At 44.0% G+C, this 21,247-nt stretch overlaps 1 protein-coding gene across 3 annotated transcripts in view; it reads left to right on the top strand.

The window, feature by feature from the left end:
* Positions 1-21,247, top strand: part of LOC142104172 (uncharacterized) — an 87,438-nt gene that overhangs the window by 22,155 nt on the left and 44,036 nt on the right. For all 3 annotated transcript variants that reach the window (XM_075188691.1, XM_075188690.1, XM_075188692.1), the window contains exons 3-4: positions 11,102-11,336; positions 17,765-18,127. In XM_075188691.1, the coding sequence (XP_075044792.1) occupies positions 11,102-11,336; positions 17,765-18,127 (598 nt within the window). The remainder of the gene's footprint in view (positions 1-11,101; positions 11,337-17,764; positions 18,128-21,247) is intronic.

Below are 21,247 nucleotides of genomic sequence, written 5' to 3'. Positions count from 1 at the left end.
TCCCTGCTTGGTTATTGTTACCTTTGATTGACTACCCATGTATGACCTTTGCTTGTTCCTGGACCATTGAACCTTCGCTTCTGACCCTGACCATTTGCCTGAATTACGGATTTTGCTCCTTTGCTTGTGCACCTGACCTTTCGCTTGTCCCTGGATTGCGTACCTGTGCTTGTGACCTTTGACCTTGGATCTCCTCCTCACTACTGTCTGCCAATCACTCCACTCCTGGGTTCTCCTTTAAGTCAGTATACGTTACTCGACCCTCGGTCGGCCCGCAGCCAAGTCTGTCCCCACCACTAGGGTCTCCAGCGAGCACCGGGCCTTCAGAGTAGTCCCTGAGTTTCATTGTACTGGCTTGGGAGTTCCTAACAATAGTATTCCCATTTAAATAAAAAACCTATTTCCCTCCCTCCGAACAATAACTTAATAGCATTTACGTTTAATATAACCAATTCCCACAACCATCCCCGGCATTAAATAATTTATATTTACATTTAATTAATAGCCTTCCTCCTGAAACTCAGCCCCACATTCAATTAATATCCCCAAACCACCACAGCATTAAATTAAAGGTCCCGTCACCTCATCTTAATTTAATAGACTCCAGTATTAAAAAGCCCCACCAATAAATAAAATTGCCCCACCACCACCCCACAAATAAAATAGCACCCATTTAATTTTAAATTCCACCACTAAATTAATAGCCTACCTCCCACCCATGTACTATTACAATAACCTCCCTCCCTCATATCACACAATATATTAAGACTCCCCCATTCCCTCACACATAACAGCCCCCTCTCTGCCCTCATTCACACATAACAGGCCCCCTTCTGCCCTCCTTCACACCTAACAGCCCCCCCCCACTCTGCCCTCCTTCACACATAAAAGGCCCCCTTTTGTCCTCCTTCACACCTTACAGCCCACCACTCTACCCTCCTTTACACCTAACAGCCCCCCCACTCTGCCCTCCTTCACACCTAATAGCCCCTCCCTTTGCCCTCCTTCACACATAACAGCCCCCTCTGCCCTTCTTCAAACATAACAGCCCCCCCTGTGCCCTCCTTCTCACATAAGTCCCCCACTTTGCCCTCCATCACACATAGCAGCCCCCTCTCTGCCCTCCTTCACACTTACCTTGTTACAGCTGCAGCTGCTGTGGACACTCCTCTCTGTACACATAGGACGGCACCTGTCATGTGACCTCTGTACAGAGACTGCAGCCGGCCACAGAGGTAAGGGGAGGAGGGAGGGACGGAAGCAGATCCGCGGCCTGCCACATTAAGGAAGGTGGCTGGTCCCGGAGAAGGGGCCAGCCACCCATTGCACGCCCCCACCCCCACTACACCCGGTTATGGGGGGGAGGGGCGCTCTACATAATTTTGTTTTGTTTCATGTTTTTACTCTTAGAAAAGAAATTAGGTGGCCTCCTGAGGTCACTGGCCTACCGGGAAAAGTCCCAGTAGGTTATGTCAATCCGCCCCTGCTTCTCACACTGACACACCCTCACAACCATATCAAAGTCCACTCTGAGTCACTTGCTCCTCTCATCTTAGCTCTGCCCCTTTCCTACCAAATTGTACATATTCTCATGCAGTGGACTGTGTTTTCCTGAATGCATTTATTTTGACTACATAGTGGGCCATTTATTTGCTTACGTTTGCTTAACTTCCCTTAATGAATCAGGCCCATTGTCATTAATTAAAAAACGTGAAAAAATCATTAAATAACAATTTAATTTTTTTCAAGAAATACATTTATCAGGATGTTATTAATATCTACTGTACAGAAAATGCATTTTTACATTTGCTCCTGATTGCAAACACATATTCTAGCATCCATACGTGACCGTCATCACTATCCCTCGGCACTTGACACCTGACCTGTAGCAGGTGCAAGTAATATTACTGAAAAACACGTACCTTAGGGACGTACAAAGCTTGAATAGGATGCCGTTGTGTGCACTCGAGCTTGGCATTCCATTACTGTACATTGACTACGTGCATAAACCCACTTCCTTTTCCTCCCATGAAAATGTAGGCTGTTGTAAATGTCCTTTACGCTTGCAAATGAATTGCATACACTTGCATTCACTGGCGTACAGTGCATTTCTGGGCATCTGAAGAGCAATTTATGGTAAAATGCTCCGCATATCGGCATTTACATTCCTTAATGAAACATCCTCTGTATGTCCAGGGCCGTTGCGAGGTTGCTCACCACCCTAGGCAAAGCTTCAACCCACCGCTCCTCTACCCCCCAATACTCACTCCCCAGCCCCTCACACACTTGACATTTGTAAAATAAAAATAAAAACTCTTACCTCCTCCTGGCTGGCTGGTAAAGCTGCAGTCCAGATGCAATAATGTCCAGATGTACTGATATCTGACGCAGAATACTGTCCAGGCTTCACTGTTGCCCAGAAGCAAATGCAGGATATTAAGAGGGGAGGATCCACATGTTTCAGAACAAAAAAAAATTGACATTTCACACATTTTACACCTGACTGACATGTCCCCCTCTGCCCACAAGCTTTTGTCATACATGTGCTGCTGCCTACCAGATTTTCTTTAAAATGCCCCCCCAGCCCACCTGTTATTCTCAAACATGCTCTCTTCTCACATGCCCCCTTGCCAGACAGATTTTTTCTCACATACTCTCTTGCCCACAAAATTTTAATATATACAGAACTTAATGCTTAAAAGTTTTTAATTTTTATTTAGTATTTGTCCACTACTTGGCTGTCCTCTGATGCTGTCTATTAGTAAATTAATTTTACATCTACTGTCACAGTATCAGATGTTAGAATAGACCTCGAACCCTGGTCAGGTATGACTAATCTCCTAGAGGTGCGGAGTCTGATGGAAAGAGAGGTATTCACCAGGGATCCTTGCAAGGGGATATTGGTGTCACGGTCAAGGTTCCGTACTTGGGTCCGTCATGGTCTGATCTTTCAGTCACGGTCACTAGAGTTCTTGACCCAGCATTCTGCCAGTTGTTATCATTGTTATATATATGATAGTTGTATCAGCAACTGTCCGTCCAGGAGAAGAGATGAGACAGATGCTGTGGGATAAACAAACAGAGGTAATGTTATCCCATATGAGGCTAACGGTGTCAGTCCAGCAAGAGAGAAATAGCATGGGCTGTAGTGGGCAGCAAGAGGTAGTTTACTACTGACAGAATGAGAGATGGGCAGCGAATAATTAGGGAAACAATAATAGAATAAAAGTAAATGAGTGATAAGTTTGCCACGGATGCGACTGCAAGTGCCCGGCCAACAGGTGAGAAGCAGCGGTCACTACAGCTTACAGCGGAAGACAGGTTTACCACAGAGGTGGCTGAGAAGTACCCGGCCAACAGGTGAGAAGCAGGGGTCACTACAGCATACAGCGGGAGGCAGGTTTACCACGGAGGTGGCTGAGAAGTATCCGGCCAACAGGTGAGAAGCAGTGGTCACTACAGCTTACAGCGGAAGGCAGGTTTACCACGGAGGTGGCTGAGAAGTACCCGGCCAACAGGTGAGAAGCAGGGGTCACTACAGCATACAGCGGGAGGCAGGTTTACCACGGAGGTGGCTGAGAAGTATCTGGCCAACAGGTGAGAAGCAGTGGTCACTACAGCTTACAGCGGAAGGCAGGTTTACCACGGAGGTGGTTGAGAAGTATCCGGCCAACAGGTGAAAAGCAGGTAGAACGGTCAAAAGGTCAGGCAATGAGGCAGGAATGCTGAGAGTAACTGCAGCCACAGGAACAGAGTACACAGCTGACACGAGGAGGTGAGAATCAAGATCTAACAATTAAGGAGGGGTCAGAGGTGCTTTTAATAGGAAAAAGGCTAACGGATAGCCAATACCAATAAGGGGCAAGTTATAAAGGACTCTCTAGGTTTGCACATGCGCAGAAACACAGTCAAGATGGTGGACGGTCGCGGCGCAGCACAGACGCCAGCAGAGGGGCAATAGGCCTAACTTTAGGTCTAGAAGTCAGGTGAGTGACAGCACCCCCCCCCCCTTTAAAGGTGTACACAGAACACTTAGATCCAGGTTTACCGGGGAAGTTGGTGTCAAATGTCATCAAAAGTGTAGGGGCATTAAAGTCCTCAGCACGGATCCATGAACAATCTTCTGGACCAAATCTTTCCAGTGGACTAGTCCTCTTAGAATCAAGAATTTGCGTAATCTCGAATTCCTCCTCCTGTTGATGTTGAATAGAAGGAGATTTTGTAGAAAGAGTAGAGAAACGATTGATAGTGAGAGGTTTAAGCAATGGAATATGAAATGAATTGGAGATACGAAGATTTTGAGGAATTTGCAGCTTTAAACATACCGGGATTAATTTCTTGTAGAATCTTGTATGGTCCAATGAATCGTGGAGCCAATTTCATGCAAGGAACTTTTAACCGGATATTCTTAGTGGACAACCACACATGATCACCTACTTTCAAGTCAGGAATGGCTCGCCTCTTTCTATCAGCACATAATTTGTATCTGGAAGATGCGTTCTTCAGAGCTGACCGAGCTTGAGCCCAGATAGAGGAGAATCTCTGACGTAGAGTATTAACTGCAGGAACCTGCATAGGTGGAAGAGCAGGAAATTTGGGGAGAGAAGGATGGTGACCGTAAAAATGGAGTATTAGCCGATGATTCGTGATAGGAGTTGTTATGAGCGAACTCGGCCCAAGGGAGAAGATCTGCCCAATCCTCCTGACTGGCAGAGGAAAATATTCTTAAAAAGGTTTCAAGATCCTGGTTAAATCTCTTAGTCTGGCCAATTGACTGAGGATGGTATGAAGAGGACAGACAAAGACGAATCCCTAGAATCTTACATAGAGCACGCCAGAATCTGGATACAAACTGAACACCCCTGTCCGACACAATCTCAGAAGGACATCCATGAATACGAAAAATCTCTTTAATAAAGGGATTTGCCAACGTGGGAGAGGAGGGAAGTCCCACCAGGGGTACAACATGAGCCATTTTGAGCCATGTGAGTCAGAGAAACTATGGGTGCTACGATGAATGAAAATCCTTGTATAAATCGTCGGTAGTAATTGGCAAAGCCCAAAAAGCGCTGGATCGTCTTAAGGCATGTAGGCAGGGGCCAACGCAGGACAGCTCTTACTTTCTCGGGATCCATCTTCAACCCTACTCCAGAAACGATATACCCGAAAAACAGAATTTGGGGAAGTTCAAAAGAACACTTCTCCAACTTGCAAAATAATTGATATTTTCGTAGTCTAGTCAGGACCTCTGCAACATGTTGTCGATGGTGGGCCAGATCTTGGGAGAAAATCAGGATATCATCCAGGTAGACCACCATGCACACATAGAGCAAGTTCCGAAAGATCTCATTAACAAACCTTTGGAAGACAGCTGGGACATTGCATAGCCCAAATGGCATAACCAGATATTCATAGTGTCCATCGCGGGTGTTAAAAGCTGTCTTCCATTCATCTCCAGCTTTAATTCTGATAAGGTTATATGCACCACGCAAGTCCAGTTTGGTGAATATCTGGGAGCCTTGGATATGATCAAACAATTCTATAATTAACGGGATAGGATATCGATTCTTTATAGTTAAGGCATTTAGGCCATGATAATCTATGCAAGGTCTTAATGTGCCATCCTTCTTTTTTACAAAAAAAAACCCTGCTCCAGCAGGAGAAGAAGAGGGACAAATGAATCCTGGCTGAAGATTTTCTTTAATATACTCTGACATTGCCTGAATCTCAGGTAAGGAAAAAGGGTACACCAGACCCCTAGGTGGATTTTTACCAGGTTGAAGATCCACAGGACAATCCCAGACCCAATGAGGAGGAAGTTGCTGAGAATGTTTCTTGCCAAATACATCTGCGAAAGAGGCATATTGTGGAGGCAGACCAAGTGAGGGAGTATTAGAAGAAGACTCGACTATCCGAACTGGTAACACTTGAAATAAACATTTATGACGACAGGCTGAACCCCAAGACAAGACTTGGGGATACTTCCAATCTACTTGAGGTGAATGGAGTTGAAGCCAAGGAAGCCCCAAGACGAGAGGACTGGTAGTAGCTGGAAGAACCAATAGAGAAATTTGTTCCTGATGAAGCGCTCCTACTTGCAGAGTAATAGGAGCAGCACTTTTGGTAATAAGGCCATTTGAAATCCGTGAACCATCGATAGCGGTAATAGCAATGTTTTTTTTTAGAGGCATAACGGCAATGAACCACTCAGTAACCAGCGATTGAGAAATAAAACTTCCAGCAGGTCCAGAATCCAACAAGGCCTGTGTAGGGAAAGAGCCAGTAGTAGTAGAGATAGTGACTGGAAAAGAACAATTCTTAGACTGAGAATTACTTGGAGAGGATTCCAAAGACCCCAACCTGACCTCTCCGGAACAGGTTAGGGTTTTGCGTTTCCCAACCTTCTGGGACAAGAATTTAATACATGACTAGGATCCGCACAATAGATGCATAATTTATTCTTTAGGCGTCTCTCCCGTTCCTCAGGTATTAACTTTGAACGGCCCAACTCCATAGGTTCCGCTGGTGGAGGAGAGTGACGAGATCAGATGGATACAAAGAAGATTCTTTCACAGAAGTTCTTTCCCGAAATCTCATATCCACATGATTACATAAAGATATCAAAGTATCCAGAGAGGTAGGTAATTCTTGGGAGGCTAATACATCTTTAATTTTATCTGAAAGTCCTTGCCAGAATGCCGCTACAAGAGCCTGGTCATTCCATTCAAGTTCAGAAAAAAACGAGCGGAACAGAATAACATATTGAGCAACTGTACGGGAACCCTGTCGTAGTCGAAGAAGACTTGAGGCTGCAGAGGTAACCCGTCCTGGTTCATCGAAGATTCTTTGGAAAGTGGCTAAAAAGGCAGAATAATGATTTAATAAGGGATCGGCTTTTTCCCAAAATGGAGAAGCCCATGCCAGAGCCTGTCCAGAAAATAGTAAGATAATGTATGTTACTTTAGAACGTTGGGTAGGAAAATTTTGCGGTTGGAGTTCAAAGTGAATGGAGCACTGATTGAGGAATTCTCTACAGGTCTTAGGGTCTCCATCAAATTTAGAAGGCGTAGGCAGATGAAGAGAAGAGAGTATAGACGCTGGAGGTCGTTCAGTAGGTTGAGGAACTACCGGAGGAGAATGGGTGGGAGGTGAGGTAGTAATTTGTAGGGAATCCACCCGAGAAACTAACGATTGAAAACACTGTAGTAATTGTCGTTGTATGGCATCTTGTTGTTCCACCCGTCCCACCAGGTGTTGCAACAAATCTTTAGCTGAAGGTTCCGTATTTGGGTCCGTCATGATCTGATCTTTCTGTCACGGTCACTAGAGTTCTTGACCCAGCGTTCTGCCATTTGTTATCACTACTCTCGAGGTGCGGAATCTAATGTAGCGACTGGTCTTCTCCAGGGACGCCCGCAAGAGGGTTTTGGTTTTTGCGGCGTCACTACGCAGGTCGCGGCCCTCAAGAGAGTGCAGCAGAGCAACGGAGTACAGCTAAATATAGAGCATAATGATGTGAGGATACACAGAAGAGCAATTGTGTGTATATATATATATATATATATATATATATATATATAATAGCAACTGTCATGCCAGGAGAAGAGATGAGACAGATGCTGTGGGATAAACAAACAGAGGTAATGTTGTCCCATAAGAGGCTAACGGTGTCAGTCCAGCAAGAGATATATAGCACGAGCTGTAGTGGGCAGCAAGAGGTAGTTTACTACTGACAGAATGAGAGATGGGCAGCGAATAATTAGGGAAACAATAATAGAATAAAAGTAAATGAGTGATAAGTTTGCCACGGATGCGACTGCAAGTATCCGGCCAACAGGTGAGAAGCAGCAGTCACTACAGCTTACAGCAGAAGGCAGGTTTACTACGGAGGTGGCTGAGAAGTATCCGGCCAACAGGTGAGAAGCAGGTAGAACAGTCAAAAGGCCAGGCAATGAGGCAGGAATGCTGAGAGTAACTGCAGCCACAGGAACAGAGTACACAGCTAACACGAGGAGGTGAGAATCAAGATCAGACAATTAAGGAGGGGTCAGAGGTGCTTTAAAGAGGAAAAGGGCTAATGGATAGCCAGTACCAATAAGGGGAAAGTTATAAAGGACTCTCTAGGTTTGCACATGCGCAGAAACACAGTCAAGATGGTGGACGGCCGCGGCGCAGCACATACGCTGGTAGAGGGGTAATAGGCCTAACTTTAGGTCTAGAAGTCAGGTGAGTGACAAGGGCTTGGCTGCTTTAAAACCACAGGTCGCGGTCCTTTAGGAGGCACAGAGCAGGGTACGACAACCCGGACACAGATGAAACGATAGGCTGAGCTCTAGCACTTGAAGGTAAGTACATAGATAGATCGGAGGAACAAGATGGAATGGTAACAGAGGACTGGAACGTGGAGATCCTAGTAGACAAAGGAGCACAGGATTGGAGCTAATGCACAGTGTTCTGAGGAACAGGACGCAATGAGATGGATGACCCAAACTAGAGGAAGAGGCGATGAGCTGTAGAGCACAGGAGCGCTGAGATCCTGTTGGACAGTATAGTCTAGAAACAGGCTCGTTGATAATACATAATGCTCTGCAGATTAGCCACAGATCTTAATCATGAAATAGATAATACAAATATAATGGAAAGGTGGAGTCTGCAGGTAACTGGAGCGCCGAGGTCCTAAGAGGCAGTATAGCCTGGAAGCAGGATTGATGATGATGCACAATGTGCTGCAGGTTTTTCCACTTGTCTTGATTGTGGAACAGGTAACAAGAATACAATGAACAGGTGGAGGCTGCAGGTAACCAAAGCACTGAGGTCCTGAAAGGCAGTATAGCCAAGAAGCAGGATCGATGATGATGCGCAATGTGCTGCAGGTTTGCCATAGGTCATGGAACGGGTAACACGAATACAATCAATACCAAAAGACGATGACTGGAGTCAGAGAGAACAGCGTCCTCACAGGGGGTGAGACCTGAAGATCTGTCAATGGCAGGTAAGATTAATTGCTTTAAATAGTAGACTGTCCTATGATCAGCCAATGTGAATTCAGGGGAAGTTTGAAAGCGCCGGGCTTGCACATGCGCAGCAGCTGCCGGCCAATCTCCCCAGGACGCAGAGCACGCCAAACGGTAGGTGTATTCAACGGAAACCATGGTATCAGTAAGCCCAGACAGACTCGCAGGTGAGATGTGTGATATCTACAGAATAAACAACACATGCGAATAAATAGAGAAAGGTAATCTAAATGACATAAAATAGATCTTTCTATATTTATTTGCATTTGTTAATGTACTCTGTATATGTAAAATTAATTATACTAATAAACAGCAACGGACGACAGCCAAATAATTGCCACATACTAAAAATTATAAATGTTTCTTCAACTATGTAGTTCCTTTAAATTAGTAGGAGGCTATTTATTAAAGTGCGATCAGCCATTAAAACAGAGAAAACAGCCATTTTCTCTGTAAAATGGTCATTGCACAATATATGAATGATTTATGGCAGAAGAAATACCCATTTAACGTTTCTTAACGCAGTCCCCATAGATTAATATGAGGACTGGGAAGTTCTGCAATTGCAGCAAGTTAATAAGGTTCGTCACCATACTGTTTTAATACATAGACCCCATAGTCTGTAACTCATAGGGATTTCTGAGTGTAATCCCCCCCTCACCTCACCCCCATTTTCTCCAGCCACATCTCCACCCAGTTTTTCCAGTCTCCCCCATTTTCTGTAATCTCATATTCCAACCCCCCACATTTTCTTTAGCATTCTACCCTATCCCCCCCCACCCATTTTCTGTAGCATTCTTTCCTCCCCACCCCCAATTTTCTGTAGAATCCTCTCCTCCTCACCCTTCATGTTCTGCAGCATCCTCCCCCCCTCCTGTTTTCTTTGTCATCCTCTCCCCCACGTCCTGCTTTCTTTGCCATTCTCTCTCTTTCCTCCTCCTCTTCTCTTTGGTATTCCCTTCACCCTCCTGTTTTGTTTATTGTTCTCTCCCCCCCTCCTGTTTTCTTTGGCAATCCCCCCCCCCCTGTTTTCTTTGGCATATTCCCCCTCACCCCCTGTTTTCTTTGGCATTCTCTCCCCCTGCTTACTGTGGCTGCCTTTCCTCTCCCCCCCTTTTTTCTGTGGCCATCTACCCCTATTTTCCCTATATTACTGTACTTACCTTCTCTTCTTTTCTCTGCTTCTCCTATTCTTTCTTTTGTCTTCTCTATTCTTTGACTCCTGTCAGCTCCTCTTCAATAACAGCATCATGACGTGACAACGCTGTCTGCAGATGGGACCCGGGCAGATTGGGAAATGCGGTGCTGCACTGTAGCAGGACCTGGGGGTAAATGTATTAACATGGAAACTTCCCTTTACAATGCAGCGCTGCTTTAAATTTAATCGCCAAAGACGCTGAACTCGCGGGTGTTGAAGAACCCGCATGTTAATACATTTACCCCCTGGGGTCTGTAGGATAGGACGTAGGCGGGCATTGTGCCCTGGCGAGAGCACCGCCCACAATAACTTAAATAATAATTAACATTACTAATGATAAGTCGGCTGCAGTGCTGCCCCCCCAAAGGCCAGTGTCCTAGGCAGCTGCCTAATGCTTCTTATTGGTGGTGCCGGCCCTGTGCATTTCCTTGTTTTACGTATGACCTGTTTTCCCCACTGTCAGGCACTGTGAAGAAATGTGGCACTATATATATCAGCAATAACAATAATAACAAAGCTAAAATTTGTAGGCCTTCCATGCCATCCAATTTTCCCAAAAACATTATGTTTTTTACCATTGAAAATTTTACATTGAAAATGCTAATTTTTAAAAGAACACCCTGTGCACCCATCTGGATAAGTGTATATAGCATACCTTAACTGTTCTTTTGAATCTGACATACAAAGCAAAGTAAGAGGAGAAAACTAGAGAAGTCTTTCTGACACCTAAGTGTTCTGTATTTCTGTCCTGTATCAAATGATTGGCACCATAAACTTTAGCCAGAGTATATATATATATAGTTCAGGCAAATTGTTAATTGGACAATTAACACTACATTGTGTGACCCAGTATTTCCTGTTTTAAGATGTTCTATTTTCTCTGCTACAGGAGAACTATAAGAAACAGCTACAGACCTTACAATCAATGCACTGTACATGTGCGGAACCTACCAGCTATACCTCAAGCCACGTAGATCACACCTGTAATACACACATCAATAACCTTCCAGGAAAGACTGATGGTAATATCTGTAAACATTGCCATCACACAGCATCCCTGGGTTATGTTGGCTCATCTCCAATAAATTCCAGTCTATGTTCAAATCAGCACAATGAATTAAGAGGTAACTGTTATTGAATTCGTTTTTCCTTATGTCTATGGAGCCCTAATGTTAAAAATGGGTCTTCCTAAAACTAGGGACCTGGATTGAATGTGTTTAATGTGTGCTGAAAAAAAAGTGGAAGTATGACAGATGACCTGTTCTGTCTTCACTATAATCTTCTCTTTAGCCTGAATATAATCAGACAGACAGCATAACCACTCCTACTTCAATGTTGTTTATTCAAGTAGTTAAGAATGTTATAATTCAAGTGGTTAAACTGTAATACAGAAATAAGGAAATACATTTACAACATGAACAAATGTATTGTAATGCAAACATAAAAACACATGACAAAAGTGCATAACTAGGGAGCAATCTTACCATTGATGCTGTGCTAAGGGGAGAGATATACTGCACCTCTTGCTTCTAACATGTAATATCTAAAATGGAGGCCGTAGCTACCCATGGTGCTTTGGTGAATAAACTACAGAAGCTCTGAGAGTTCAATTTAAGTTAATACCAAGCTGACCACTAGATGGAGTTTACACAGAATACATACATATATAAATACATAACTGCTGAAGGCATAACACTCCCCGCCTGGTATCAATTGATGCCACCACTTAAGTCCTCCGAAGGTAACAACAAGATTAGCTCAGATACTGGTCTAAGAAATAACTTAGTCTCTCTCCGTGCTTGCAAATCTTGACCTCGACCTTGCGGACCTTCCCATCTTTGCTTGGGAATGTTTTGGTGACAAGACTTAAAGGCCACTCATTACGCTGTGATTGACAATCTCTGGCGAGCACAACGTCACCAGGTTTTAAGTTAGGTTTGGCAACTTGCCACTTGTCCCTTGATTGCAGCGTAGAGATGTACTGTCTCTTCCACCTGTCCCAGAAGGTGTTTGCAAGACTTTGTACTTGCCTCCATTGACGTTTATAGAAGTCTTTGGTGTTAAACTCTCCAGGAGGAGCATCGATAGTTCCAGTTTTCTGGGTAAGAAGAGTGGCAGGAGTAAGCAGGAATGGGTCTTCTGTGTCATTAGAAACTGAAGTCAGAGATCTAGCTTTGACAATAGCTGAGACTTCAGCCATGAAGGTTGTTAAACACTCGTGAGTTAGTCTTGCAGTTCCTACTTGTAAGAAGATGGAATCAAGGATTCTGCAAATTATGCCGATCATTCATTCCCAGGTCCCTCCCATATGAGAAGAATGAGGTGGGTTGAAGGTCCATGCACAACCCTGTTCACTAAGGTATCTCTGCACACCTTTCGTGTCGATGTTCGAGCAAATTTGTAGTTCTTTGGCTGCTCCAACGAAGTTAGTGCCTCTGTCGGAGCGGATGTGTTTTATAGGACCACGGATAGCAATGAAACGTCTAAGAGCATTAATGAAGCTTGAAGTGTCCATTGATTCTATGACTTCAATATGAACAGCTCTGATAGCCATACAGGTGAATACAACTGCCCAGCGCTTACTGCTTGCATTTGCACCTCTTGTATGTCGGGTGATGACAGTCCAGGGACCAAATACATAAAGACCAACGTTAGAAAAGGGAGGTTCTGTACTAAGCCTGTCTGCTGGAAGATTGGCCATTTTCTGAGTTTGAGAAGTACCACGAAGTCTGCGACAAGTGATACATTTGAAGATTATGTTACTTACACGTCGTTTTGCTCCAATAATCCAGAACCCAGCTGATCGTAGAGCCCCTTCGGTAAATAATCGTCCCTGATATTTGACTTCATTGTGATAGTGTTGCACAATTAAAGAAGTAACGTGGTGACTTTCAGGAATGATTAATGGATGTTTCTCATTGAAACCTAAGTTTGCTTCTTCAAGGTGACCTCCTACTCTTAGCAAATTATGCTTGTCGAGGAATGGGTCTAGCTTCTTCAGGACGCTGTCTCTAAGAATAGGTTTTCCAGTGGTAATACAGTCAATCTCTCTAGTATAGGTTTGATGTTGCACAACACGGATAATGAGGTTCTTGGATTGTTGTGTCTCTGTTACTATGTAAGTATTTTGACAGTGATGCCAACCCTTACACCCATTTGCATTTACAGGTGTGGCATTTTTAAATAACCGAGCTATATGGGTTAGGCAAGTAAAAGCTCTGACAAGTGATTTCCAAGTTGAGAACCCTTGAAATCTGTGAGGCTCCAATTGACAATCTGAAATTGTGGTATGGATTGTAGTCACTTGTGTACGGATTCCAACATCTGAGTCTGCGTCTACTAACTCAAATGTGTGACTTTCTGGATTGTTCCAATCTGCTTTGTTCAGGAATTCAGGTCCTGTGAGCCATGACGTGTCTTTAAGGAGATTGGCTGTGACAGGTCTTGTAGCGTGGTCGGCAACATTGTGAACAGTAGATACATAGTGCCACTGTTTTGGATTGGTAGATCTCCTAATCCGTAGCACTCGATTGCTGACTTAAACATGAAATCGTCTGGTCTCATTGTTAATGTAGCCTAACACTACTTTACTGTCTGTGTAGAATTCTGCTTCTGCAAGCTCAATAGGCAACTCAGATTCGATGAGTTCTGCTAACTCAACAGCTAGTACTGCAGCACAAAGTTCCAGGCTGGGTACGGTGTGCTCTGGTTGTGGTGCTAACTTTGCTTTGCCCATAACAAACCCAATATGACATTGTCCTTTTATGTCCACAGTTTTAAGATATATAACAGCTGCTATTGCTTTAACAGAAGCATCAGAGAATACACACAGTCTCTGGTTCTGTACCTCTGTATCTTTGAGGATGGGAGCTATCTCAGCATAGCCATTCTCAAATATTTTGTCCATGAAAGAGAAGAAGTAATCTCTCATCTCTGGCTTCCAGTGAAAGTTACTTTTAAGTGAAGAGAAGCGTTTAAGTACCTGTTCTCTGTTGTTAGGTAGGCAAGGTCTGTGGGTTCTAAAGGGTAGAGGTGCAACCCAGCTGTTTGCCTCATCTTTGACTAGTTCATTCTGCATTATTTCTAAGAATTGTTTGTCCTCAATTGACATTGCCACCTGATCATCCTTCTGTGTTCTTTGGAAGACTGTGCACCCTAGATGATCTTGGTAGTTGTCACAGACGTGATTGTCACTAGAGGAGTCTATGACAGGAAAGTGTGGCAATTCTTTTATGAGAAAGCGATTGTGACATGGTTGGAAAATAGAAGGACGTCCATTTTCCAAGGTATAGGTAAGCATGCTGTTAACAGAAGATGGTCTGTGTACGTTTCCCAGACATACATCTCCTATTATGACCCATCCCAGATCTAGTCGTTGAGCATAAGTTGCATTGTATGAACCGTTGATCTGGCTTCTGACTTTGTGGACCCCTAAAATATCTCTCCCTATGAGTAGAACTATCTGGGCTTGAGGGTCCAGTTCTGGTAACAGGTGTGCTATACGTTTCAAGTGTGCATGATGAATAGCTGCATCTGGTGTAGGAATTTCAGACCTGTTATCTGGGATCTGGTTGCACTCAGTGATAGATGGTAAGGGAAGACAAGTCTTTCCGTCCATGGACTCGACTTGATAGCCAGTAGCTCTCCTCCCTGTTGTCTCAAAACTCCCTGCACAAGTCTTTAAGGAGTAAGGAGTGTTGGGGCCTTTGATACTAAAGATTTCAAAGAAGGTTGATCTGGCTAGAGACTTGTTACTTTGATCGTCTAGGATTGCATAGAGTTTGACAGCTTTGTCTGGCTGGCCCTTTGGGTAGACTCTTACTAAACAGATTTTGGAACAAGATCTGCCGCTTATGGCTTCTTTACAGACTTCAGTACTTTGTGAAGTGATCTCTGGTGTGACTGTAGTAGTGTTCCTTCCCTCTCCACTATGCTCCCCGCCATGCTCTGTGTCACTTTGACTGTGTAATAAAGTCCATGGGGGAGGACCAGGGTGTAGAGCTGTGTTGTGATCTGTGCTGTTGCACTCTGTGCAGTTGACACTGACCTTACAGTCCTTGTCGAAGTGGGATGTTGAAGAGCAGCACTTGTAGCAGATGTCGTTTTCTCAAAGAAAGGCTTTGCGGTTCTCCAGGGACTTCTCTCTGAAGGTTCTGCATTTCAGGAGAGGATGTGGTCTCCGATGTAGAGGACACTGTTTGCTAGGATCCTTGTCTTTAGACTTTTTACTGATATATCTGGAAGACCTGTGGAAGGAATCTGGAGGATACACATTAGTCTTGTGAACTGCAACTGATGTTTTGCGTGGACTAGGTAGTATTGGGGTAGCACCTGATAGGGTAAAGGCAAAACTAGGATCGTTTCTGACCTTAGCTAGCTGGTGTACAAAGTCCACAAAAACAGAGAATGGGGGAAATGGCACATTGTTACGCTGTTTGTATTTGGAGCCATGGGTGACCCATTGTTCCTGCAGATTGTAAGGTAGCTTTTGAACTATGGGGTTAATGCCTCTGGGTGTGTCAAGGTAGGCAAGTCCTGGTAAGTCTCCTTCAGACTTGGCTACTTGAAGCTCCATTAATAAGTCACTCAGTTCTCTAAGTCTCTGGTAGCCCTTGTTAGGTAATCTAGGGAAATCATCAATTCTTTTGAATAGTGCACCTTCTATTGCTTCTGGTGAGCCATAACATTCCTCAAGTCTATCCCAGATCATTTTAAGGCCAGACTCTGGGTAGTTTATATTAATTGCTCTGATCCTTTTAGCATGTTCAACAGACTCATTTCCAAGCCATTTAATTAAGAGGTCTATCTCCTCGCTATATGAAAGGTCTAAGCCTCTGAATGCATTTAGGAAGGAGGATCGCCAAGCTCTGAAGCTCTCAGGTCGATCATTAAACTTTGAAAGTCCTTGTGTTACTAGCTCTCGTCGTGTAAGAAACTTGGCAAAGTCTGGTGTGTCCTGGTTGGCTCTAGGATGTGCTGTCAGTGTATGAACATAGTGAGCAAGTGGTGTGTGGTCATACCTGCTAGGATTGTCTGTTTCCAGCCGGCTTGTGTCATACCACTTTTGTCTGCAGGAGGCGCTGCCTTTGTTGTAGTTTACAGACTCAAACTCTTGAAGTGGGGGAGGGATGTCCCTCGTGGTTTCACCTTGTGTAGAATTCTCTTGCTTGTAAATTTGCGGTTTGTTGTTCACATGTGGTTGCACTGCACAACATGTTAGACTTTTTTCACTGATAAAGTCTGTTTGCATACCTTGTGCTTCTGGAGGGTTGCTACTCATTTTGGAGACTTGATGGACATATTCCGATGTGCGTTGCAGTGGATCTTGGGATCCTAGCTCTGAGTCAAGTACATTGATGGTGCCTTTTATATCAGGGCGATCTGCAGTCTCCAAGAAGTCTGCTTCAGCAATGGCAGCTGCGGCTTCCTTTTCTGCAGCAAGCTTTTCCATAATTGCCTCTAAGCGTAATTTCTCTACTGTCATTTCTGCCTCCTGACATGATTTCTCTGCCTCCAAGCGTGATTTCTCTATTTTCAATTGCATTTCTTGCTCTGCAAAGTTGGAGCGTACTTTCACGGCTACAGCTTTTGCGCGGGCAATGATGGCCACGTTGGTGACAGATGAAGATTTTGAGGAACCACAGGTTTGAGACCTTGTTTTGTATGAAGGTGTCGTTTTCTGTGACATGATTTTGAGAGGTAGGTGTTTGACTGTATAGAGATCACTATATTGCAGTATACAGGTAACTGCATATACTGAGTGCCAGTTTCTGAGAAGTCAGAGTGTTGGCTCTTTTAAGGAGGTGCTTGACTATGCAGGAACTGCTTTATTGCTGAATCAGGATGGCTGCACTGACAATCTGTAGGTTTCTGTGAAGTCAAGTGGCTGCACTCCTCTTGCTGAGTGGCCACTGTGTTGCAGACTGTGTAGAAAACTGCTGAGTTTGTCATATGCAGATAACTGAGCTGGCAGTGTAGCAGGTCTGTTAATCTGAATATATGTGTTCCACTTGCTGACAGCCAATGTTTACTGTTCTGTCTTCACTATAATCTTCTCTTTAGTCTGAATATAATCAGAAAGACAGCATAACCACTCCTACTTCAATGTTGTTTATTCAAGTAGTTAAGAATGTTATAATTCAAGTGGTAAAACTGTAATACAGAAATAAGGAAATAAATTTACAACATGAACAAATGTATTGTAATGCAAACATGAAAACACATGACAAAAGTGCATAACTAGGGAGCAATCTTACCATTGATGCTGTGCTAAGGGGAGAGATATACTGCACCTCTTGCTTCTAACATGTAATATCTAAAATGGAGGCCGTAGCTACCCATGGTGCTTTGGTGAATAAACTACAGAGGTTCTGAGAGTTCAATTTAAGTTAATACCAAGCTGACCACTAGATGGAGTTTACACAGAATACATACATATATATAAATACATAACTGCTGAAGGCATAACATGACCATTAAAATGTACTGGAATAATGTTATTTAGAAATAAGATTCCTGACACTTTTATTTCATTCCCGTTGTTATTTATTAGGTTTTTGTATCCATTCAACATGTTGCTGCATTATGTGTCCCCATTGTAATGTACATTCTCAGAAGAAAAGTAATCCCACTAAAGACAGATTATTCCACAAAAACTGCATGTTAACCTCTAATGCAAGAGATGCCAGAGTTCAACAATATCCAGAAGTCATAAATGACAATGATGGCAGCATTAAAGGCAGAATTATACCTTCACATGCCAATGAAGACTCCATTCAATGCATATGGAATAGTAATAAGTATGGAGAATGCACAGAAATACTATATATGAGGCCACAGAAAAAGATGAATGGAGATGAAGTTGTTCAAAACACTGTGGGAAGATCTACAGAACAAAGATCCAAGGAAATACCAGGTAGGAAACACGCATATTTATTTGATATAGCAATGAAAGATGTATCTTCTTAGAAGCATTCACGGCCCATCTCAGGCTTCCTGTGGTCTTGATCGAATCTTAAGCTGGGTAAACACTTATGCAATCTTACTTCAGATACAATTTGTGCAATGATTTCACCAACGATTGAAAGTACCGATGAGCATGCCAATTTATGTGTACACACCTACATAATTTACCTTTAGATCTGTTATTTTAATCTCTCATAACCATCTGCTGAAAAGATTGTGACTCTGTAGATATCTGCCTACACTGCAGGCAGGGTTGCCAAGAGGAATTCAGGGCCCCGGTACAACAAATTTAAGGGGCCCCCCTTATAGTCGAGTATGCTAAAAAAAAAATCGGGGATGTGGTCATGCATTTGGGGGCGTGGCAAATGCGCCATTGGGGCGTGACTAACACATCAAAATCACTAGGCTCTTAATTCACCAGAGCGTCACATATGTCCAAGCACTCCTGACTTTCAGGACATCTAGCACCACAGTGTAGTATACAAAGAATGCAGTGTGTACACAAAGAGTTCAGTCTTGGCCTGCACCTTACATTGGGCACAACACTCACCAAAAATTGCCATTGTCCCTACTAAAATCACAACATTTCACAAACTGTCCTGCTCTCTCCTCCCTGTTCTTCTCACTTTCACCACCTGCGGCTGCATGTTTCTTTAGTTGCGGCTTGTCTGGATCCTGAAATGCTGGGGGCCCTATTTGGAAAAAAATGGCTACATTTAGATAATTCAAAACAACCCTGGCGTTAAATCAATATCACCCACGATTAATAATTTGGCCTTCCTCCAGCTCCAATATTACAATAATGTGCCCCTTCATCATCGCCATGCCTTATGATCACACTGCGCCCTCCATGCTGCTTTTGCCCCCTTCACCTAGCTCCCCTTCATCACACTATACTATGCTGCTCCCCCCCTTCTTTTTCAATCCCACTGTGCCATGCCTAACCCCTTTTTTAACCCCACTGTGCCATGCTGCCCCCTGTTTTTTAACCCCTCTGTGTCATGCCCCCCTCATTTTTTAACCCCTCTGTGCCATGCCCCCCCTAATTTTTTAACCCCTGTGTGTCATGCTGCCCCCCCGTTTTTAACCCCTCTGTGCCCCCTCATTTTTTAACGTCTCTGTGTCATGCTGCCCCCCCGTTTTTTAACCCCTCTGTGCCCCCCCTCATTTTTTAACCCCTCTGTGCCCCCCTCGTTTTTTAACCCCTCTGTGTCATGCTGCCCCCCCTGTTTTTTAACCCCTCTGTGCCCCCCTCATTTTTTAACAACTCTGTGACCCCCCTCATTTTTTAACCCCTCTGTGTCATGCTGCCCCCCCTGTTTTTTAACCCCTCTGTGCCCCCCTCATTTTTTAACCTCTCTGTGCCCCCCCTCATTTTTTAACCCCTCTGTGTCATGCTGCCCCCCTGTTTTTTACCCCCCTGTGCCCCCTCGTTTTTTAACCCCTCTGTGTCATGCTGCCCCCCCTGTTTTTTAACCCCTCTGTGCCCCCCTCATTTTTTAACCCCTCTGTGGCCCCCCTCATTTTTTAACACCTCTGTGTCATGCTCCCCCCCTGTTTTTTAACCCCTCTGTGCCCCCCTCATTTTTTAACCCCTCTGTGTCATGCTGCCCCCCCCATTTTTTAACCCCTCTGTGCCCCCCCTTGTTTTTTAACCCCTCTGTGCCCACCCTTGTTTTTTAACCCCTATGTGCCCCCCCATTTTCCTCCCTTCACTTACCTTTTCTTCTCTCTTCTTTCTTGGTTTTCTCTGCTCCTCTGTGCTCCATTGCTCCAGACTGACTGAATGATGGGCCTGACATGATGACGTCACACCCGGCATTCAGACAGTCTGAATGGAGCACAGAGCAGCAGAGAGAAGGGATGCCGGTGCCGCTATCACGTGAGTATGTTTTGTATTTTTCCAACTACCCTGCTCCCCCCACCAACGACCGAGCCCCCCCCCAAAAAAAAAAAAAGAGAAAAGAAAAAAATTTAGTTTTGAAAAGAAAACAATAAAAAAAAATTGTTGGTGCAGGGGCCCGGGCCAGGCCCCCTGACATGCCCGGGCCCGAGTAATTAGTATCCATCCCCCCCCCTCTCGGCGGCCCTGACTGCAGGTTGTGAGTGCATACACACTTTCACATTTTCCCAACATTGTTTACATCAGTGATCGGGATTTTTAGGACATTTAGAAAACCAAGTCAACATTTGAAATGTGTTTTGGTACAATATAACATGATCGTGGGAGTGTACACATTCTTGCAATATTTGAACAAATGGTCGTGAATCATATGATCTGCGCAATAATTGCATAGATATTTACGTAGATTAATTTAATTGTGGTGTGAAAGGACATGAAAGCATCTAGCTGCACGACCACCCTAAATTTTACTAATCCAAGCTTATTCTCTGTTTTGTTCCCAATGTTTTGCCTGCTTAATCTACTGCTTCTGTCAATTTGTGTATGTCGTTAACCTTTCTTGCTCTTTTGTTGGTCGCTATATATCTATAGTGGCCAGAAACTATAGCTACTTCTTTGTGACCTGGGGGACAGTCAAGTACCAGGGAACACATTAAATTCAAAGGGAAAGGTGGCAGTTAAAGGTGAAGACCATAACTAGCCTGGCTGTAGTGGCTGACATTTATATCATCATCATCTTCATTTATTTATTGATATAGCGCCACTAATTTTGCAGCGCTGTACAGAGAACTCACTCTCATCAGTTGCTGCCCCATTGGGGCTTACAGAGTAAATTCCCTAACACACACACAGACACAAGCACAGACAGACACACACAGACAGACACACAGACTAGGGTCAATTTGTTAGTAGCCAATTAACCTGCTAGTATATTTTTGGAGTGTGGGAGGAAACCAGTGCACCCGTAGGAAACCCATGCAAATATGGGGAGAGCATACAAACTCCCCACAGATAAGGCCATGGTTGGGAATTGCACTCATGACTGTACTTGAGATTAAGTCCTAGGGACAACCGAGTACTGGTGAACGTATCTGGTTCCATGGGAAAGGGGGTTACTAAAGGTAAAGCTCTGGACAACAACAGGATCTGATAACTTAACTCTTAGGG

The sequence above is a fragment of the Mixophyes fleayi genome, chromosome 10 (genome assembly GCF_038048845.1).
Source record: "Mixophyes fleayi isolate aMixFle1 chromosome 10, aMixFle1.hap1, whole genome shotgun sequence".
Taxonomy (NCBI): Eukaryota; Metazoa; Chordata; class Amphibia; order Anura; family Limnodynastidae; genus Mixophyes; species Mixophyes fleayi.
Note: the sequence above shows the minus strand (reverse complement) of the source record. Positions and strands in the feature narration are given on the sequence as shown.